This window comes from Myotis daubentonii, chromosome 3 (genome assembly GCF_963259705.1).
Source record: "Myotis daubentonii chromosome 3, mMyoDau2.1, whole genome shotgun sequence".
Taxonomy (NCBI): Eukaryota; Metazoa; Chordata; class Mammalia; order Chiroptera; family Vespertilionidae; genus Myotis; species Myotis daubentonii.
The window spans coordinates 191108409-191125336 of NC_081842.1; the positions used below are offsets into that span (position 1 = coordinate 191108409).

At 51.4% G+C, this 16928-nt stretch overlaps 1 protein-coding gene across 4 annotated transcripts in view; it reads left to right on the forward strand.

Moving 5' to 3' along the window:
* Positions 1-16928, forward strand: part of ST3GAL3 (ST3 beta-galactoside alpha-2,3-sialyltransferase 3) — a 166812-nt gene that overhangs the window by 141532 nt on the left and 8352 nt on the right. For all 4 annotated transcript variants that reach the window (XM_059689882.1, XM_059689884.1, XM_059689883.1 and 1 more), the window contains 3 exons: positions 429-492; positions 1385-1480; positions 1766-1952. In XM_059689882.1, coding sequence (XP_059545865.1) covers positions 429-492; positions 1385-1480; positions 1766-1952 — 347 coding nt within the window. The remainder of the gene's footprint in view (positions 1-428; positions 493-1384; positions 1481-1765; positions 1953-16928) is intronic.

The following is a 16928-nucleotide window of genomic DNA, read 5'->3' on the forward strand; positions in this document are numbered from 1 at the left end:
CAGTTAAGTGGAGAGAAGAGTACCATTGTATTAGGATGTGGTCAGAATTAAATAAGATAACTATTAAATGGAAGATATCATGTGGCCAGGGGACCCAAGAATACCTCAGCCCTCTACTGAGCCAGCCCAGCCCTTCCTGGGCAAGTCCCAGGCCTGACTTCAGAGCCTCCCAAAGCCAAGTGAGACTGCCAGGGAAGGGCTGGGGAAGAACCTGCATGCCGGTGCTGGGGACTGGCTCCAGGCAGAGCCGAGTGTGTCTGCCTGTTCTCCTGCGCCCTCTCCTTTTCTCAGGGAGAAAGGAAAGCCAGCAGCCCAGCCAACCTGTGCCCAGAGCTCCCTCTCCCCTCCTCCACCTCCACCCTACCCGGAAAACATTTCATGGGAACCTAAGTGATCCTCTAACGTTAGCCTCCCTCTTCTCTCCACAGATAATCTAATCAAAGCCATCTTGTCAGTCACCAAAGAGTACCGCCTGACCCCTGCCTTGGACAGGTGAGCTACTCACTGCCCGGCCTCCTGCCCCTCAGCTGCCTTGTGCAGAGATGTTGAGGCCCAGCTGGCCTTTCCTGGACATGAGCAGATTCTCCGACGTATCCACATGTGCACACACAGTACACACGCTGGGGTGGGGGAGCAGAGAAGTGGGGCCGTCTAGCTGGGCTTGCACCCGTGGGCTGTAAGCACTTGGCAAGACATCTCACTCCTCAGACAGCAGAGGTCTGAGGGTAAAAGCTGAGGACTCTGGGCTGGGATGTGCCTGCCATTGGGACTGCGGAGCTAGGTGGTAGGTACAGCTAAAAGGGCCAAGGCTTACACCCAGGAGGCAGTAATACCTCCGACGCCACCAGAACCCAGATAGAAGGACCCCCAGGGTCAGGGGCTGGAGAGAAAAATGAGTATGCTTCCCCCGTGGCTTTATGGGAGCACGGGGGCTTCTGGATTGAATATAAGCCCAGCCCCAAGTCCTGGAGCCTCCAGTCCATTTCTCTGTCCTTGCTTTTCTGGCATAGCCCTCAAGCTCAGCCCACTTCCCTCTCCTGAAAGCTGCCTAAACCCCACTAACTCTTGGGTAATCTTTAACCCAGAGTGCCATCTTATCAGAGCCTCCTTTCTCACCTACACGGAGCTAGTTTCCGAGCCCTTTTCACACCCATGTTTTTCTGGAGAAGTGTCAGGGACTAGGGATGTCTGAGAGTTTCTAGGTGGCCCAGCTGCCTGCAGTTTGGTTCTGGCCTCTTCTCAGAAATACTGCCAGAAGCCCATTCGTTTTCTTCTTCTATCCCAGCCTGTGCCTGGCCAAGGGCATGGGGTCAAGGGCCAAAAGGGTAGGGGAGAAGGATACCTGGTGGACAGCTCTCCAGAGGTCTCTGCCTTTCTCCCTCAGCCTCAGCTGCCGCCGCTGCATCATCGTAGGCAACGGAGGTGTCCTTGCCAACAAGTCTCTGGGGTCGCGAATTGATGACTATGACATTGTGGTCAGGTAAACTCCCCGAAGCAGTGCCTCGGGCACCTGCATGTCCTGGCCCAGACCCTGGTGCCTGCGCCCACTGAGAATTGTCTGGCCATCTGGCCAGTTGGGCTGGAGGTCAGCAGAAGCCTGAAGAAGAGTCCTGGGTTGGAGGATTTTGGATCAGAAAGCTAGATGGCTCCCGGTGACTTGGGCTCCCCATTCTCTGAACCTGGGGTATTCTGGGGTCAGCGTGCTTCCCCAAACATAGACCACATGCAGTGAGCCCACGGCTCTGACTGGGGCTGCTCTCTGTAGACTGAACTCAGCACCAGTGAAAGGCTTTGAGAAGGACGTGGGCAGCAAGACCACACTGCGCATCACCTACCCCGAGGGCGCCATGCAGCGACCTGAGCAGTATGAACGCGATTCTCTCTTCGTCCTCGCTGGCTTCAAGTGGCAGGACTTCAAGTGGTTGAAGTACATCGTCTACAAAGAGAGAGTGGTGAGCTCCCTGTACACCAGCTCCTTCCCTGCTCTTCTTGCCCTGGCCTTGCCCAGCTTCCAGGTCAGTCCCTTCCTCTGAACCCAGCAGAGAGCAAAGAGGAACCTTTCAAAAGAAGCATGAATGACCCAGAGTTGAAAGACACTCAGACTCAACCAAGGGTGGCTGCCCCAGGCTTCTGGAGTTGATATGCCTGGTATCTGCTCCCTGCCTCTAGGTACCCAGGCTGTGGGGCAGTGGTTCTCAACCTTCCTAATGCCGCGACCCTTTAATACAGGTCCTCATGTTGTGGTGACCCCCAACCATAAAATTATTTTCGTTGCTACTTCATAACTGTAATTCTGCTACTGTTATGGATCGTAATGTAAATATCTGATATGCTATATGTCTTTTCTGATGGTCGTGACCCACAGGTTGAGAACCGCTGCTAGGGCCTTGCTCAGCTTTCTCTAGCCACACCCCCGACCCAGCTTCCAAGTCCCTCCCCAACAGCCCCTGCAGGCCTTCTCTGCTTTAGGTCCTCTGGTAAGGAAAGCTATTATGTGTAAGCTCTAGCGTTACTCCTAATCTTCATATTCTCCTGCCCTGACCTTGTACCTGCCTCCCCGAGTCCCTCTTACTCGCTGTGAGGGCTCTCTGACTCTGGTCAAATGGGCCCACCCTCATTCCCAGGCAAAGGAGGAAGGCCTGTTTGGACCCTGGGGCCATTCTGCAGGGACAGCAGAGCCCTCAACTTGAGAATGCTAATTCCCAAACTCATGTATAATGGTCTCTCTCTACTTAGTACTTTCACCACTGACCTGCAGTTCAGTTCCCAACTTGCCATTGAATCTGGTTCCACTCTGAGAATAATCAGATTCTATAGTCATGTTCCAGGCAGGCAAGGGTCAGAGCCTGTTTCTTCAGGGAGCTGATGTGGCCAAGTAGGCTCAGGCTGCTCCTTAGGGGACCACACACCGAGTCCCCTCCTGAGTCCTCTATATCTCAGTCTGGATCTATAGGGACACCTGCCAACTTGTGCAGGCCCATTCCCCCTCTCCCCTCAACCAGCTGTCACCAGCCACCCCACGGGAGGGGCACTGCAGAGCTCAGCCCATTCATCTTCCGATACCCATGCCTCCTACCAGAGAGAATGGTGACAGACGGCCTCTGCCTTCAGTAAGAAGCTAATTCTTTCTGGACGTTTAGAGGAGAATTGGGAGGCGGGAACAGCTTAACCTGCCTATGGAGGTCTCAGTGCAATTTGGTTTAACTCCACAGCCCTTTTCCAGGCAAGGCCAAGTACAGGCAGTGTCAAGTAGGTAGCAAGCGAGGGAGAAGACAGAAGTCAGGTCCAGAAATTCAGGTAGGTGGGACAGTGGGGAAGGGGAACCCACCTCAGAGCCAGGCTGCTGGTCCAGCTTGGCTCCCGAAGGGGAGGAAAGGGTTTGGCTTCAGCCAGCCCCAGCGGCAAGCAGGCCCACCCACTGCCACGCAAACCAGGTGGAGAGGGGGCCGAGCGAGCACTTCTCTGGTTTTAGGACCCTCGTGTCCTCAGAGCCCTTCTCTTTGTCCTGAAGGCAATAGAATTGGGTTCACGGGTAGGTACTCTTAAGGGAGAAATGGGAGCAAATTGGGTCTGCTGTGGTGAACCCTAGGGAGCCTGGAGGCTGCTTTCTCACTCTGGTCTTCTGACCATCGGCCCACCCCCCTCCTGGCACATCCTTTCCTCTGCCCATAGACACCTGTCAGAGCAGCTCCCAGAGGGCAGGACCCTGGCCCCATTTGCTTTTTTTACCCTCAGTGCCCAGCCACCATAAATGATCTGGAATTGGCTCAAATCCCAGGTCTTGCCTCCTGCTAGGATAGGACAGGCAGCAGGTGGGCCAGGGCCAGTCAGGTGGGTGTTTATCATATGTTCCTTCCAAGAACATCAAGATCAGTTAATTCAAGGTTCTTACAATTCATCCAATGGAGTAAGGAAAGAAAAAAGAAAAGGAAGGAAGCCACCTAGAGTCAGAAAACTCAACTGTACTCAGGCCCTCAGGGGGCCGGCGGCAGGGCCTCACTTTTCCCAGGAAGACTCTGAGGAGCTCGCGCCTGGCCTGGCCTCGGCGGCAGGACCATCAAAGGCGCTGGAGCAGTTGGGATGAAGACGTGTGGCTGTGCGCAGGCACACGCTCACCCGTGCTGATGTCTGTGCCCTGTCCTATGCAGGCCATGCCCAGGGATCTGGGACCAGACTTGTGTCAGTGAGAACTCCTGGCAGGGTTGGTGGGGTGAGTGGGAAGGAGAGAGAAGAGGCCGGAGGGACCCTCTGAAGTTCCGTGAGTTTTCCCAGGCTCTAATGTCAAAGATAATGTGGGTCTTGAGATGAGCTGGCAGAGGGAAGCCAATGATGCCCGGGCCTCATCAGTCCAGCACTAGAGCGGACCTGCCTGGGCCCTCCCGGCTACGCAGGAAGCCTCCTCTTCGGACCCTTTCCCGCCCCAAGCCCAGGGCTAATGCCTTCCGAGGACCTCCCTGCTCTTCATTTCTCTGGGCTCCAAGCCCCACGTACACCTGGGAGAGGCTGCTTCCCCAGGCCCCTCCCATCTGGTGCCCAGCCACAGGCTTGTCCTGCTCCTGCAGCCACCGGAGAGCTCTCTACACCTGTCTGGAGCCTCACCTGCAGAATTCTGGCAGGAGGCAGCTCTGTGTTCAGGAGCCAAGACCAGGCTGGGCAGGGCGAGAGCAGGTATTAGGCCTCAGTCATGGCTGCTACCTGCCGCTTGTTATGTGAGCAGTTGCTCGTTGTGTATAACTTTCTGGTACCCACAAAACAGCCTGTGTTAGGACTGGCCATACTTACTTCATCCATACGGGACCTCTATTCGTCACTATTTGTGGTCATTTGGTTCCCTGTTCACTGAACAGTAGCACCGAAAACTCCACAAATAAGTTACCCAGGGCCTTTTATTTATTTATTTATTTTTAATTTATTTTTATTGATTTTTTACAGAGAGGAAGGGAGAGGGATAGAGAGTTAGAAACAACGATCAGCTGCTTCCTGCACACCCCCTACTGGGGATGTGCCCACAACCACAGTACATGCCCTTGACTGGAATCGAACCTGGGACCCTACAGTCCGCAGGCCGATGCTCTATCCACTGAGCCAAACCGGTTAGGGTATACCCAGGGCCTTTTATCTCCCAGATCCCAGGAGCCCTGAATAAGCCAGCAAGCAGGGGGAGGAGTTCCCAGCAGGTCATGTATGCTCAGAGCACCAGTGGACATTTGACGGGGGAAGCTGAGGTTGGCAGGGAGGGTGTAGGTATATGAAGGTGTAGGTATATGTAAGTCCATGGTGAGAGGGGGCAGCCTCCAGCTCTTGTGAAATTCTCACAAATACACCTGGCTCCATCTTGCACACACTCACTGGTTGGCCAGGTATCACTGAGCTGCTCCCTAGGAAGACAAAGATGAATTAAACACAGTCTTTGACCCATAGTCACTTACAGTCTGAGGGGAGAGACAATCCTGAAACTAGAGATATAATGCAGTGTGGAGGGTGCTGTGGCCTGTGCATCCTCCTCCTGATGTTTGATGAAGGCTAGAGACTCCCTCCCCCTTTACGTCCCAAGGCCTGGGGAGATCAGGACACGTGAGAGGCAGGGCTTGCCATGCAGTCACTTAGGCTCCATTCCTCCGACCTCTGCTCCCCCAGCCCCTTTCCCAGGATGCCTCCGGGAGCTGCCTTCCCAATCCACTTGGCTGCCTCCTCTTCCTCCATTTCCCTCCTCGTCCTCACTCCTGAAACTGGGAGACTGACCTCACTGCTGAGGGGCTTCTGGCTGGTGATCAGTTCAGGGTGGTTAGAGACCTGGGCTGGGTTGTGGGAGTGGTTCCAGCCCAGCAGGGAGAGGGGAGGGGATGAGGGTTGGGGTTGGCCTCTGGGTAGTCTTGGCACAGGCCTGACCTTCCAGCTGTAGTTCAGTCCTTGGGTAAGCAGGGAGAAACTTCAGAGGCTGGCCTGGACCCCACATTCCTGCAAAGGGGGACTGAGGCCCTGAATTTGGGAGAGACAAAATGGTTTAAGAGGGAAAGGCAATCATGGAGTTATGTAGACTTAGCTTGAAATTTGAACATTGTCACTTAGCTGGGTTACCTTAGGCAAATGACTTAGGCCCCTTAGATTTAGTCCCATCTGTGAAATATGAGTGGTACTGCCCATCGTTCAGAGTTTTAAAAATTAAACCAGGTGAAAGATAGAAGTACCTAGCACAGCCCTGCCGGCGTGGTTGAGTGTCGACCTATGAGCCAGGAAGTCACAGTTCGGTCCCAGTCAGGGTACATGCCCAGGTTGCAGGGGTCAATCCCCAGTGTGGGGTATGTGGAAGGCAGCCAGTGAATGATTCTCTCACATCATTGATGTTTCTTTCTCTCCCTCTCCCATCCTCTCTGAAATCAATAAACATTTTTTTTTAAATACCTAGCACAGTGCTTGACACAGAAAGTGCTATCTATGCCATGTATTAATGCTATTTGTTACTTTATTATTATTGGTGGTGTTGCTGTTAGGAAAGTCCTATTGCACTAGGGAGTGAAACATTTGTCTGTCTAGGCTATAGAGCCTGACCTGGGAAATAACCTAAAAGTAGAGGTCAGAGGCCAGGTCTAGAGGAGGGAGAAACTCAGACCTCCTGGGAAAGGCAGGGGTGTGCTCACAGTCTGGGAAATCTACAGGCAGAGAGGGCCACCAGGTCCCTGTAATAGGAGGCCTTATTGGCCCAGGCCCAGGGTGCGGATTGCATGTCCATCTTCACCTACATGTATATTCTGACCCGAGCCTGAGAGGGATGCAGAGCCTTGGGATGGGCTCTGCCCAGAAGGAGCTCAGCATTCACACTCCCTCACCTTAGGGGCACTCAGTTAAAAGGGTGATGAGGCTGGGACACCCCACAGCCTCTACTGCTTGATGAGGGTTCTGCTGGGGGCCCAGCATCCATGGTCTCCACCCACCACAGTCTCCCTTCCAAACCTCTGAGACAAGCTCTCCTGGGATTCCATTTCCTTCGCAGCCATCTCCAGTGCATACTGCTCTTTACGTGTACCTCTTATCCCCATCTTTATTCCCTGTTACCACACCCTAACCATTGCTCCTCCACCCTTAGATAAAACATGCTCAGGAGCCCTAACCAGTTCGGCTCGGTGGATAGAGCGTCGGCCTGCAGACTGAAGGGTCCCAGGTTCGATTCTGGTCAAGAGCATGTACCTTGGCTGCGGGCACATCCCCAGTAGGGGGTGTGCAGGAGGCAGCTCATCAATGTTTCTCACTCATCGATGTTTCTAACTCTCTATCCCTCTCCCTTCCTCTCTGTAAAAAATCAATAAAATATTTTTTTTTAATGATCAGGAATTGGGCTCATGTCAGTACCACCCTCTGCTCCTCTTCATCACTCTCATCTGTGACCTCTTGGTTACTCTATTTCATAATCATCAGCAGTCATCTCCTCTTCCTGCCTCTCTCCCTCCTCTTCATCCTCCTCATCCTCTTCCTCTGTCCATCATCCTCATAGCTGTCATTTATTAAACTTTTCAGTTTACTAGCCTTTGAATTCCTTCATCCCATTCTCATAGTGACCCTATTAGATGGGTACTGTTATTATCCCCATTTGTGGGTGTTAGGAAACTGACGCACAGAGAGGATGAGTTACATGCTCAAGAGCACAAAACTAGTTAAGTGATAGAGCTAAATTCAGACTCAGCTCTGACGGTCCCAGGGATCTTCCTAAGAAATCCATCTGATCACATCACCCTCCTGCGTAGAATCCTCCATTGATTGGCTCCTACCTGCCATGGCCTCGTGCTAGAGCAGCGTTTTGGACTAAAGCTGTCCCACTTTAACCACCGCACTATAACACCTCTCATTTATTCATTGATTCAGTCATTCAGCAAGTCCAGGTCAATCACCATAATCACTTGGAGCCCCATGCTTCCAATATTGTCTTTCTCACTTGACCACTTTCTCTTCGCATGACTTCTCGTCCGGCCATTCCAGTACCAGGGAGTTACCGTGGAGGGAGAAACTATAGCTGAGATGGCAGCGCTTGCTGGTATTACCTCACTAGCATCTTGCTGCTGCTTGCCACTCCTGTGTCCTGTCCCTGGTAGTTCTTCTCAGAACCTACTCTCACCATCTTCAGTTCTGCTATACCTCCATCCCTATTTTAAGCAGACATCTCACATCGAGCCTGCAGAGAAAATAAAGGTCATCACCAGTTAAGAACTCAACTTCCCAGCCTTCAATCCACAAACTTGCCTGCATTCCCATCCACCCCTCCGTACCTCCTCCACCATCCTTTCTCTGCCTCTCCCGTTCAAAGCCAGTGGTCTCCTGTGCTCTGGGTGCCTCTCCTCCCACCTTCTCCGGAGCTGTCTTATCTTGTTTATCTCTTTTGTCACCTTCCTACTGGATCCTCCTCGCACATCTATAAATCTGTCCAGGTCTCTCTCTCTCCTTAAAAATAAAGTCCTTCTCTTTAGCTTGTGTTCACCCCCTCTCCTTCCCTTCTCTTTCAGGTTTCTAGAGAGAGGCATCACCTGTCCATGATGCGTCTCCGTGTTTCCATGTTTTTTCCTTCTATTTCTCAACCCTTTCCAGCCTAGCTTCCAAGCCTCTCCACTAGCAGTGACCTTCTGGTTCTAAATCCAATGGACTCAGTCTCTATCTTCCTTTAAAGCAAGGGTGGGGAACCTTTTTTCTGCCAAAGGGCATTTGGATATTTGTAACATTCACAGGCCATGCAAAATCATCAGCTTAAAAATGAGCCTGCTGTATTTGGTAAAACATTTCATTAACTCACCCCTAATGCCGTGGCAGGGGCCAGACTGTGATTTCACCAGCCTATACGGCCCATGGGCCAGATGTAACCCACCCCTGCTTCAAAGGAACAACTTGTGAGCAAATATTCAGTGAGCATTTACTGTGTACAGTGCTTCGTTCTAGGGATGGCCCTTGACTCTTAAAAGCTCATGGTCAAAATCTGGGAAGCATGCTCAGTTCCTCTGATTGTCGGTAGCAGTCCTTACTCTCTATTATACCTGAGGGTTTACTTACCTGTTAACTCTTAAAGCCCCTGGAGGGCAGTAACTGTCCTGTTTATCTCTGTAAGTCCATCACCTCCATAGTTGACCTATATAAATCAATAAGTAAACGTGGAAACTGGAGCCCAGAGTAAGCAGTAACTCCTGGCAAAGTCAAGATTCCAGCCCAAACCTTCTGCCTCTCGGTGCGGTCTCTGCTCTTTCGTTGCCCTGGGAGATCATTCTTTTAGATTCAGAACCTTCCTTGTGTCCTTTTGCTCTCTGCTTTGCCTCTCCCAGGCATCTCTTTCCTCTTAGCCATGTTTGATCTCCTTTCTGCGGTTCCAAGATCATTGTCCTTGATAACGAAGTGAAAACTAAACAGTCCCTGGCGCTCTGCCTCTTTCAGCGTGTCTGTCGGCATCACAGAATCGGCCCCAAGCCGGCCCCTCCTTTTGTTCGTTGCATTTTCCAAATATAGCTTTGGAAAAGGTTTTGCCCCTCCTCATAGTGTACATCAAAATAAATTCCAAACGGACTAAAAAGTAAGACATACAAATACAACCCAAGGAAATTTTGAAGAAAGTAAAATAGAAATTGAATCCCTGGAGGGAAAAGAATTTGTAAGGGACAGTAATGCTAGGAAAAATCAGATGTATGAAATATAAAAATACATGAAACTATAAATTAGCAACAACAAAAAAGAATGAATACCGCCAAGATGCTTAAAAGTCTAGGAGATGTGACAGACATGGTTATTATTGGGAACGTTGACAAGAAAACCATTAGGACCCTGGCAGATAACGGGCAGGAGACTGAACAGATCACACGGAAGTAAATAAAACTAGTAAACAACAGAAATATGTTTAACTTTCCTCGCAGCCAGAGAAATTCATGTGAAGGCAACAGGATGCCGTTTATCACCCACCACATCTTTAAAGAATGTGTTTAAATTGTAATGCGTGATCTTGGCAAGAGTGCAGAGACAGATGCGCCCAAAGGCTACTGGTCAGGGTGTAAATGGGGTCGAGCTTTTTGGAAAGGAAATGATAACTTGGTACCAAGAGCCATCACCCAAAGGAAGGAAAAACCTGCATGCAAAGATTGTTTAAAATACTTTTATTAATGTCAGAGAGGAAGGGAAAGGAAGAGAGAAATAGAAACGTCAATGATGAGAGGGAATTATTGATCGGCTGCCTCCTGCACGCCTCCCACTGGGGACCAAGCCCGCAACCCAGGCAGATGCCCTTGACCGGAATTGATGAACTCAGGACCCCTGTGTCTGCAGGCCGATGCTCTGTTCACTGAGCCAAACCGGCCAGGGCGCAAAGCTTTTTATTATAGTGTTATTTGTAATGGCCAAACCCAGATGTAACCTAAGGAGTTTATTATGCAAATTATGGTTCTATCTGCTGTCTTGTAGAGCAGCATCCAAGGGTCTACAGAGAGTGTGGGCACTTGGAGCAGCCATCACTGCCATTCTCACCCTTGTCCTTTGGTGCAGGTAAAGCTGGGGAAACAGCACTGGACTCACTATTTTTTCAATACGTTTTTATTGATTTTTACTTACAGATTTTTTATTTTTTTTTAATCCTCACCCAAGGATATCTTTCCCATTGGTTTTTAGAGAGAGTGGAAGAGAGAGGGAAAGACAGAAATATTGATGTGAGAGAAACACATCGGTTGGTTGCTTCCTACATGCACCCCAACCAGGGAAGGAGACTGCAACCAAGGTACGTGCCCTTGACCAGAATGGAACCCAGGACCCTTTGGTCCACAGGCTGACGCTCTATCCACTGAGCCAAACAGGCTGGGGTGGAATCAGTATTGAAAACAGAAACCAGTCTCTTGCTCTGCCTCAGCCCACATTTTTGAGGTTCATTTTCTCCCGCTGTACAATGGGGAGAGTAAACGCTTCCCTGCGTGGCTCCCCGTTGCACCACGGTAAGGAGTGAGTGCGATCGTGCGCGAGACGGTGCTCATCTGCAGGTGACGATCACCTTCAGAGACGTGAGATTCAGCAAGGCAAGCGCTGCCTGCCCGCTGGGCGGAATGCCCAGCCACAGGGCCCAGGGGTGAGCGTGGAAGTGAGATCAGCAGCGCCTGGCACAGAGTAGCACATGCCACCCCGCTCCAGAGGTGCAGGCACCCACTTTTGGGCTCCAGGACACTTATGTAAGCCCTGATCTCTATCAAGCTGCTTGCCCCAGTTTCTTGTAGTGGTTGGCCAGATGATGATGAAGTTTCAGGCACAGAGAACAGCTTTGGCAATAAGCGGTAGATTTAGTGAATTAGAAATAATTGAGTATAACTGCTGGGTAGCATGGCTGCAGTACTGCCCTGAGACCTGGACAATGAGGGCGCCTGGCTCTCCACCACACTCTCTGCCATGGAGTGAAGAGGAATGTGCAGGGTCAACAGGGAAATGGCCACGCCAGGCCCACCCACCCTCCCTTGCTAGACTATTACCAGGTTCTAGAGACCTTAGAATTTCTTGCCCTCACAGCCAGTACCAAGTTCATTTCCATCCCCCTGAGGGCAGAATGCACCTCCCTCAGCCCAAGGAAGGCTGGTTGCAGAGGCTGTGAGTAGCACTTGGATGTGCGGGCTGGGCCGTCCACACACACATGCGCAGTACTTGTCATGTGTGGGCTGGGACCAAGAGGGGAAACAGAAGGGAGGCAGGCTGGGCCTTGCTCTCCATACACCACCGTGGTCCAGCACAGATCTCTTAGGGGCAGAATTTTAAATTCAAACCTGGCCTTCCAGATTGTTTTTCAGGGAGGATAGAATATGTTTCATTTAACAGTTTGGTGCCTTGATTTGTGACTTTCAAATATTTAGAGTCTAACATGTAGACATGTGATACATGGACTTATATTTGTAATTTAGCCCCTGGCTGCACAAATATTAAGGATGAGCCTACATGGATGTGGGAGTGAGGGCTGGAGATGAGGCTGGGTAGGCAGGGAACAGACAGTGGAGGTTCTTACAAGCCAAAGTCACATCAGTGAGCTTGGACTTTATCTTGAGGACCAATGATAGCAGAAGCCAAGGAGCTAACTTTGTGCCAAACGTATTACGTGCCTGACTTCTAATTGTCATAGCACACACACTGCGGGGTACAGATTAACTAGTCTTATTTCCTGCATTCTGTAGATGAGGATAATGAGACTTAGGAAGGGTCAAGAACTTGCCAAGGGACACGTTAGCAGTTAGGACACCAGGGTTCAAAAATAATTACTGGGGCAGCCTAGTCTGCAGGCAGAGGTGGGCTGACAGCGAGCGTGGTGGTGGGAAGGGTACAGTGTGGGACGAGTCCACCAGAAGCCCTAGCCACAGATGGATATTTGCTTGGTTCCCGGGGACGAGGGAAAGGGGAAGGTCAAAGGAGAATGAGGACTCCAGCCTGAGTTGTTAGGGGGGAAATGGTGGCTAGCTCCCTCATAGGAAATAGGTTTCTTAATGAAGCAAGCCTATTGGGCCTTCGTTTCTTTAGGAAAAGACTGGACAAGACATTCTTAAAGGTCTCTTTTTATATTATTGCAATCCATGTTTTGAGGGTTGTTCATTGTTTACAATATTATCCTATATAATAAAAGGCTAATATGCAAATTGAACAATGGAACCAGTTGCCATGACTCGCACTGACCACCAGGGGGCAGATGCTCAACACAGGAGCTACCCCCTGGTGGTCAGTGCGCTCCCACAGGTGGTCAGAAGCCAGGCTCATGACTGGCGAGTGCAGCGGCACTGGCAGGAGCCTCTCCTGCCTCCGTGGCAGTCCTAAGCCATCAGTCAAACATCCCCTGAGGGCTCCCAGACTGCAAGAGGGCACAAGCTGGGCTGAGGGACCGCACGCACGCACGCACGCACGCACACAAGTGCACAGATTTCGTGCACTGGGCCTCTAGTAGCATATATTTGTACAAAAAGTAAGTGGCTTATATGTAACAAGCACTCGGGTATTTGTAGATTGGTTGATCCAGGTTAATCCTTAGCCCTGAAACATTTACATCTCTAAGTAGCCTTCTTTTAGAGCTCTTCTTCATTTTGCTTATATTTCTCTTAGTATGTTACCTGGCTGTCCTTCCATTCATGTGCTATGCATGTGAACATTTTTGGATATGTCTTATATGTATATATTTTAAATAATTATAGCAGATATTTAAGCCTATCTTTATTTCTTTCTCACTTCATCATAATCATACCATGCACTGAGATATTTCTACACAACCCTGTCTTTTCTACTGGATTACATCTCCTTTGGAGTAAGGAAAACAGAAACCAGACATACACTCTTTTTTTTTCTTTTTTTTAATTTCAGAGAGGAAGAGAGAGATAGAAATATAAATGGTGAGAGAAAATCATTGATTGGCTGCCTCTTGCACGCCCCACACTGGGGATCCAGTCCACAACCCAGGCATATGCCCTGACCGGGGATCAAATCGTGACTTCCTACTTCATAGGTCAACACTCAACCACTCACACCGGCCATGCCAGACCTACTCTCTTAATTATTCAGACAAGCTGTCTCAGTGGGGAGTGGAAAGCCATGGAAGATTTTAGCCCTGAGAAGGTCAAGATCAGATTTGTGTAGGGAAGTGAAGGAATTGAAGGAAGGCATGATGGAGGCAGGGAGGACTGGTGGCTGCGAGGGTGAGAGTTGGGGACCTGGCCTGAGGTGTGAGCAGCAGGGAGCAGAAGGAGCAAACCCATCTGCCCTACTTGTGGCTGCAGGAACCAGCCCTGGCGGTCCTGAGACGGCTTCTTCTGACAGCAGGAGGAAGAGGCTGCAGAAGAGCCTGCGGGGGCCAGGGCAACGCTGCAGTGCCTGGCTGGGAAGGCGCTCTCTTCCCAGATGCCTTCCCCCATTGCTCCCGGCTGTTCTGACAAGAGCAGAACAAGTTGCATCAGCAGGAGGCTGGCGGCTGCACACAGATGAGCTGGGTCCAGACTTGACTGAGGCAGGGACATTCCTGGAGGAGGAGGGATTCAACAAAGAATGCAGTCCACAGCTGGCCTTGAGGAGGGGTTTGACCATCCCGGGCCGGTGTCACTGGCGGCTTTACAGGCCTCTGTGCTATGTCCTGTGGGTCAAGGGAATGAGATGTGAGAGGCCTTGGGCCATATCTGATGAGGCCTTCTGGGGCAGGGCTGTGTCCTGGGGGCAGGCTGGGCAGTGTGGCCCAGCAGCAGGAAGGCCTCCAGTGCCCACTGCCCCCGTAGGGGCCCAGAGGGAGAATCTGGCTCCCCATTTGAATATGTCTGTTTGTGGACTGGCCTCCTACTGGCACCTGGCATCGCCAACCACACCCTCTGCTTCACTCTCTTGGCTTCTGTGACACTCACTCATGACCATCATAGGTATGATTTATTGAGCTCTTACTATATGCCAAATGTGGTATGTAATCTTCACAACTGTCTGGGAAGTAGGTCTTGTCATTCCTGTTATGTATGAGGAACATGAAGCCTCAAGAAATTACAGGACGTGCCCAGGTCACACAGATGTGGGATCCAGGTGTGACCCAGGCTTTCCAGACTCCAGGACCCATGGTCTCCCCTGCACCATACACTCCCCAGTGCCTCTGACCTCTCTCTCTCTCTGTTTGTCCTCAGTCTCCTCTATCGGCCCCTCTGTGTCACCCTGCCCCTTACATGGTGGTGTTGACAGGATTCTGTTCAGGGTTCCCGTCTCTTCTTGCCCCACACCAGAGATTCTTAATCTCAAGTCAGCTGATGCCCTTGACTTCAGGGTTCTGTGACCTTCTACAGTAGGGTGCGCACTGTAATGTGTGTGTGCCTGTGTGTGTTTCTGAAAAGAGAAGCCATAGCTTTTCTTATAGGAGACAGACTGAGGTTTTGTTAGTACTTGATTTTTATTTATTTTTTTATGGCTGGGAAACACGGAAATGCCCAAATCATATTGTGGTCCTACTTTCCCTTAAATTCCTGAAGGGGCTCTGCCTCAGGACAGTGACAGTTGGGGAAAATAAAATAGAAGCCCTGGGCTGTTCATTGCGCCGGTTCCCACTGCTCTAATGCAGGCCGACTGGGGCTTGAGACCCAAGCGCAAGCCTGCTGAGCTCCCCGCACACGGTGAACGAGGCAGAGACCAGGATGCTGCTCCCGGGGCAGGCTCTGCCTCCACGTGCTCCCCGCCCAGGAGCGGGTGAGGGTGGGAGAGGCAGAAGCTCTACCCTCCCCACTGACGCTTCTGTCAGGTTCTCAGAGTGTAACCTCCTACAGTTTCACATGGTGGTTACATCCGGGACTTTCGGCGCTTGGGAAAAGCCGAGAGACATGGTTTCAGAGATGGCATCTCACGTCACGGAAATACCCAGGTTCTGAGGTTGGATCCAGCTCTGATTCTCCAGCTGTGTGTGCATCGTGGGCAGGTCTCCTCTGTGAAACAGGGTGTGGGACCCTTACCTTCGACTTCTGAGGGGGGAACAGCAGTGACGATAATGTATGTTATGGCAGAAAGAACACCCATCTTGGAGTCAGGACGCTGTGTTTGAATCTTGGCATAGCCCTTGCATCACCTTGAACATATTGCTTCATCTTGAGTCCGTACCTGTGAAGTTGGTGAAGGTTGATGAGATGTAAATAATGTCTGTGAAAACTAGCCTGGAGCCTGGCACACCCCCAGCTGTGCCCATTCCTGGCTCTTCCTCCCCCTCCCAAGCAGCCCCTGCGCTTTTTCCTCCTCAGGTGTGTGTGGGGCACGCATGGGCAGGAACCCCAGGTGGGGCACTGTTGGGGCCTGCCAGGCTCTGGAGAGGGGACAGGGGCTGTGCCTCACCTGGCACAGGCTGGCACCTGCCATTCCTTTCGGTCCACATCTGGGCCTCCCAGGAGGGGCTTCTCCCCAGCTCTGTATTAGATCTAGGCCGTTTCTCTACCCTCCCCTTTCCTACTGGGTCCTGGTGTCCCTATCTTTACACCCTTGCACACGCACCTCTACTGGACACAGAGGAAGACACAGGAGCAAGACCGACTGGAGGCTGCCCTCAGTGTCACAGGTGCTGGGACACAGGGAAGCTGCTCCAAGAGCCTACGCTGGGAGGACAGATAGACTTGACCAGAGAACGAGATGTTGCCACAGAGGGGGGGAGACATGCGGAGGTGTGGCTGGAGCAGAGTCAGCCCACAGAAGGCAGTGGAAGATAAGCCGAAGGAGTCCTGACCAGTGGGGAGCTCTGTGTTGCTGCTGAGAGCAATGGAGGAGCCTCAGAGGGACTTCATGCCCCCTTAACACTCACTGCCAGGGGCTGTGCTGGGCTACAGACATGGATCAGGTGTGACCCTTGGCCCTGCATGGCTTAGGGTCGCGATACACCACTAACGATGGTGATGAAAACAGCCGATCGGGTGGCTGTGAGCTGGCACTCAGCGCGAATTACCTAATTCCCGCAACAGACCATAAGATAAACCCTGATAGTATCCTGGCTTACCCAGAGGAAATGGTGAGCTCCTTGCCCAGGGTCTCCCCACAGTGAGGGACTAGAGCTGAAGCGGCATCCAGTCTGCTCAGGCTCCTATAACAACACCACAGCCTGGGTGGCTTATAAACAAGAGACATTTGTGTCCACCATTCTGGAGGCTGGGAAGTCCAGGATCCTAGCGCTGGCAGAGCTGGTATTTGCTGAGGGCTGCCTGGTTCCTAGACTGCCTTCTTTTGGGCATGTCCTCACTTGGTGGAAGGGGCAAGGGATCCCTCTGGGACCTCATTTATGAGGGCATGGATCCCACTCATGAGGGCTCCCCCCTCACGAACTAATCACTTCCCAAAGGCTTACCTCCTAATACCACCACCTTGACTTTGGGGACGTAGGGGGAGGAGGGTTACCTTCAAACCATAGCAGATATAACTCTATTCTATCACTTCCCAGAGGTTAGAGGTCATTCATGCCTTGGGGGGGATGGGGC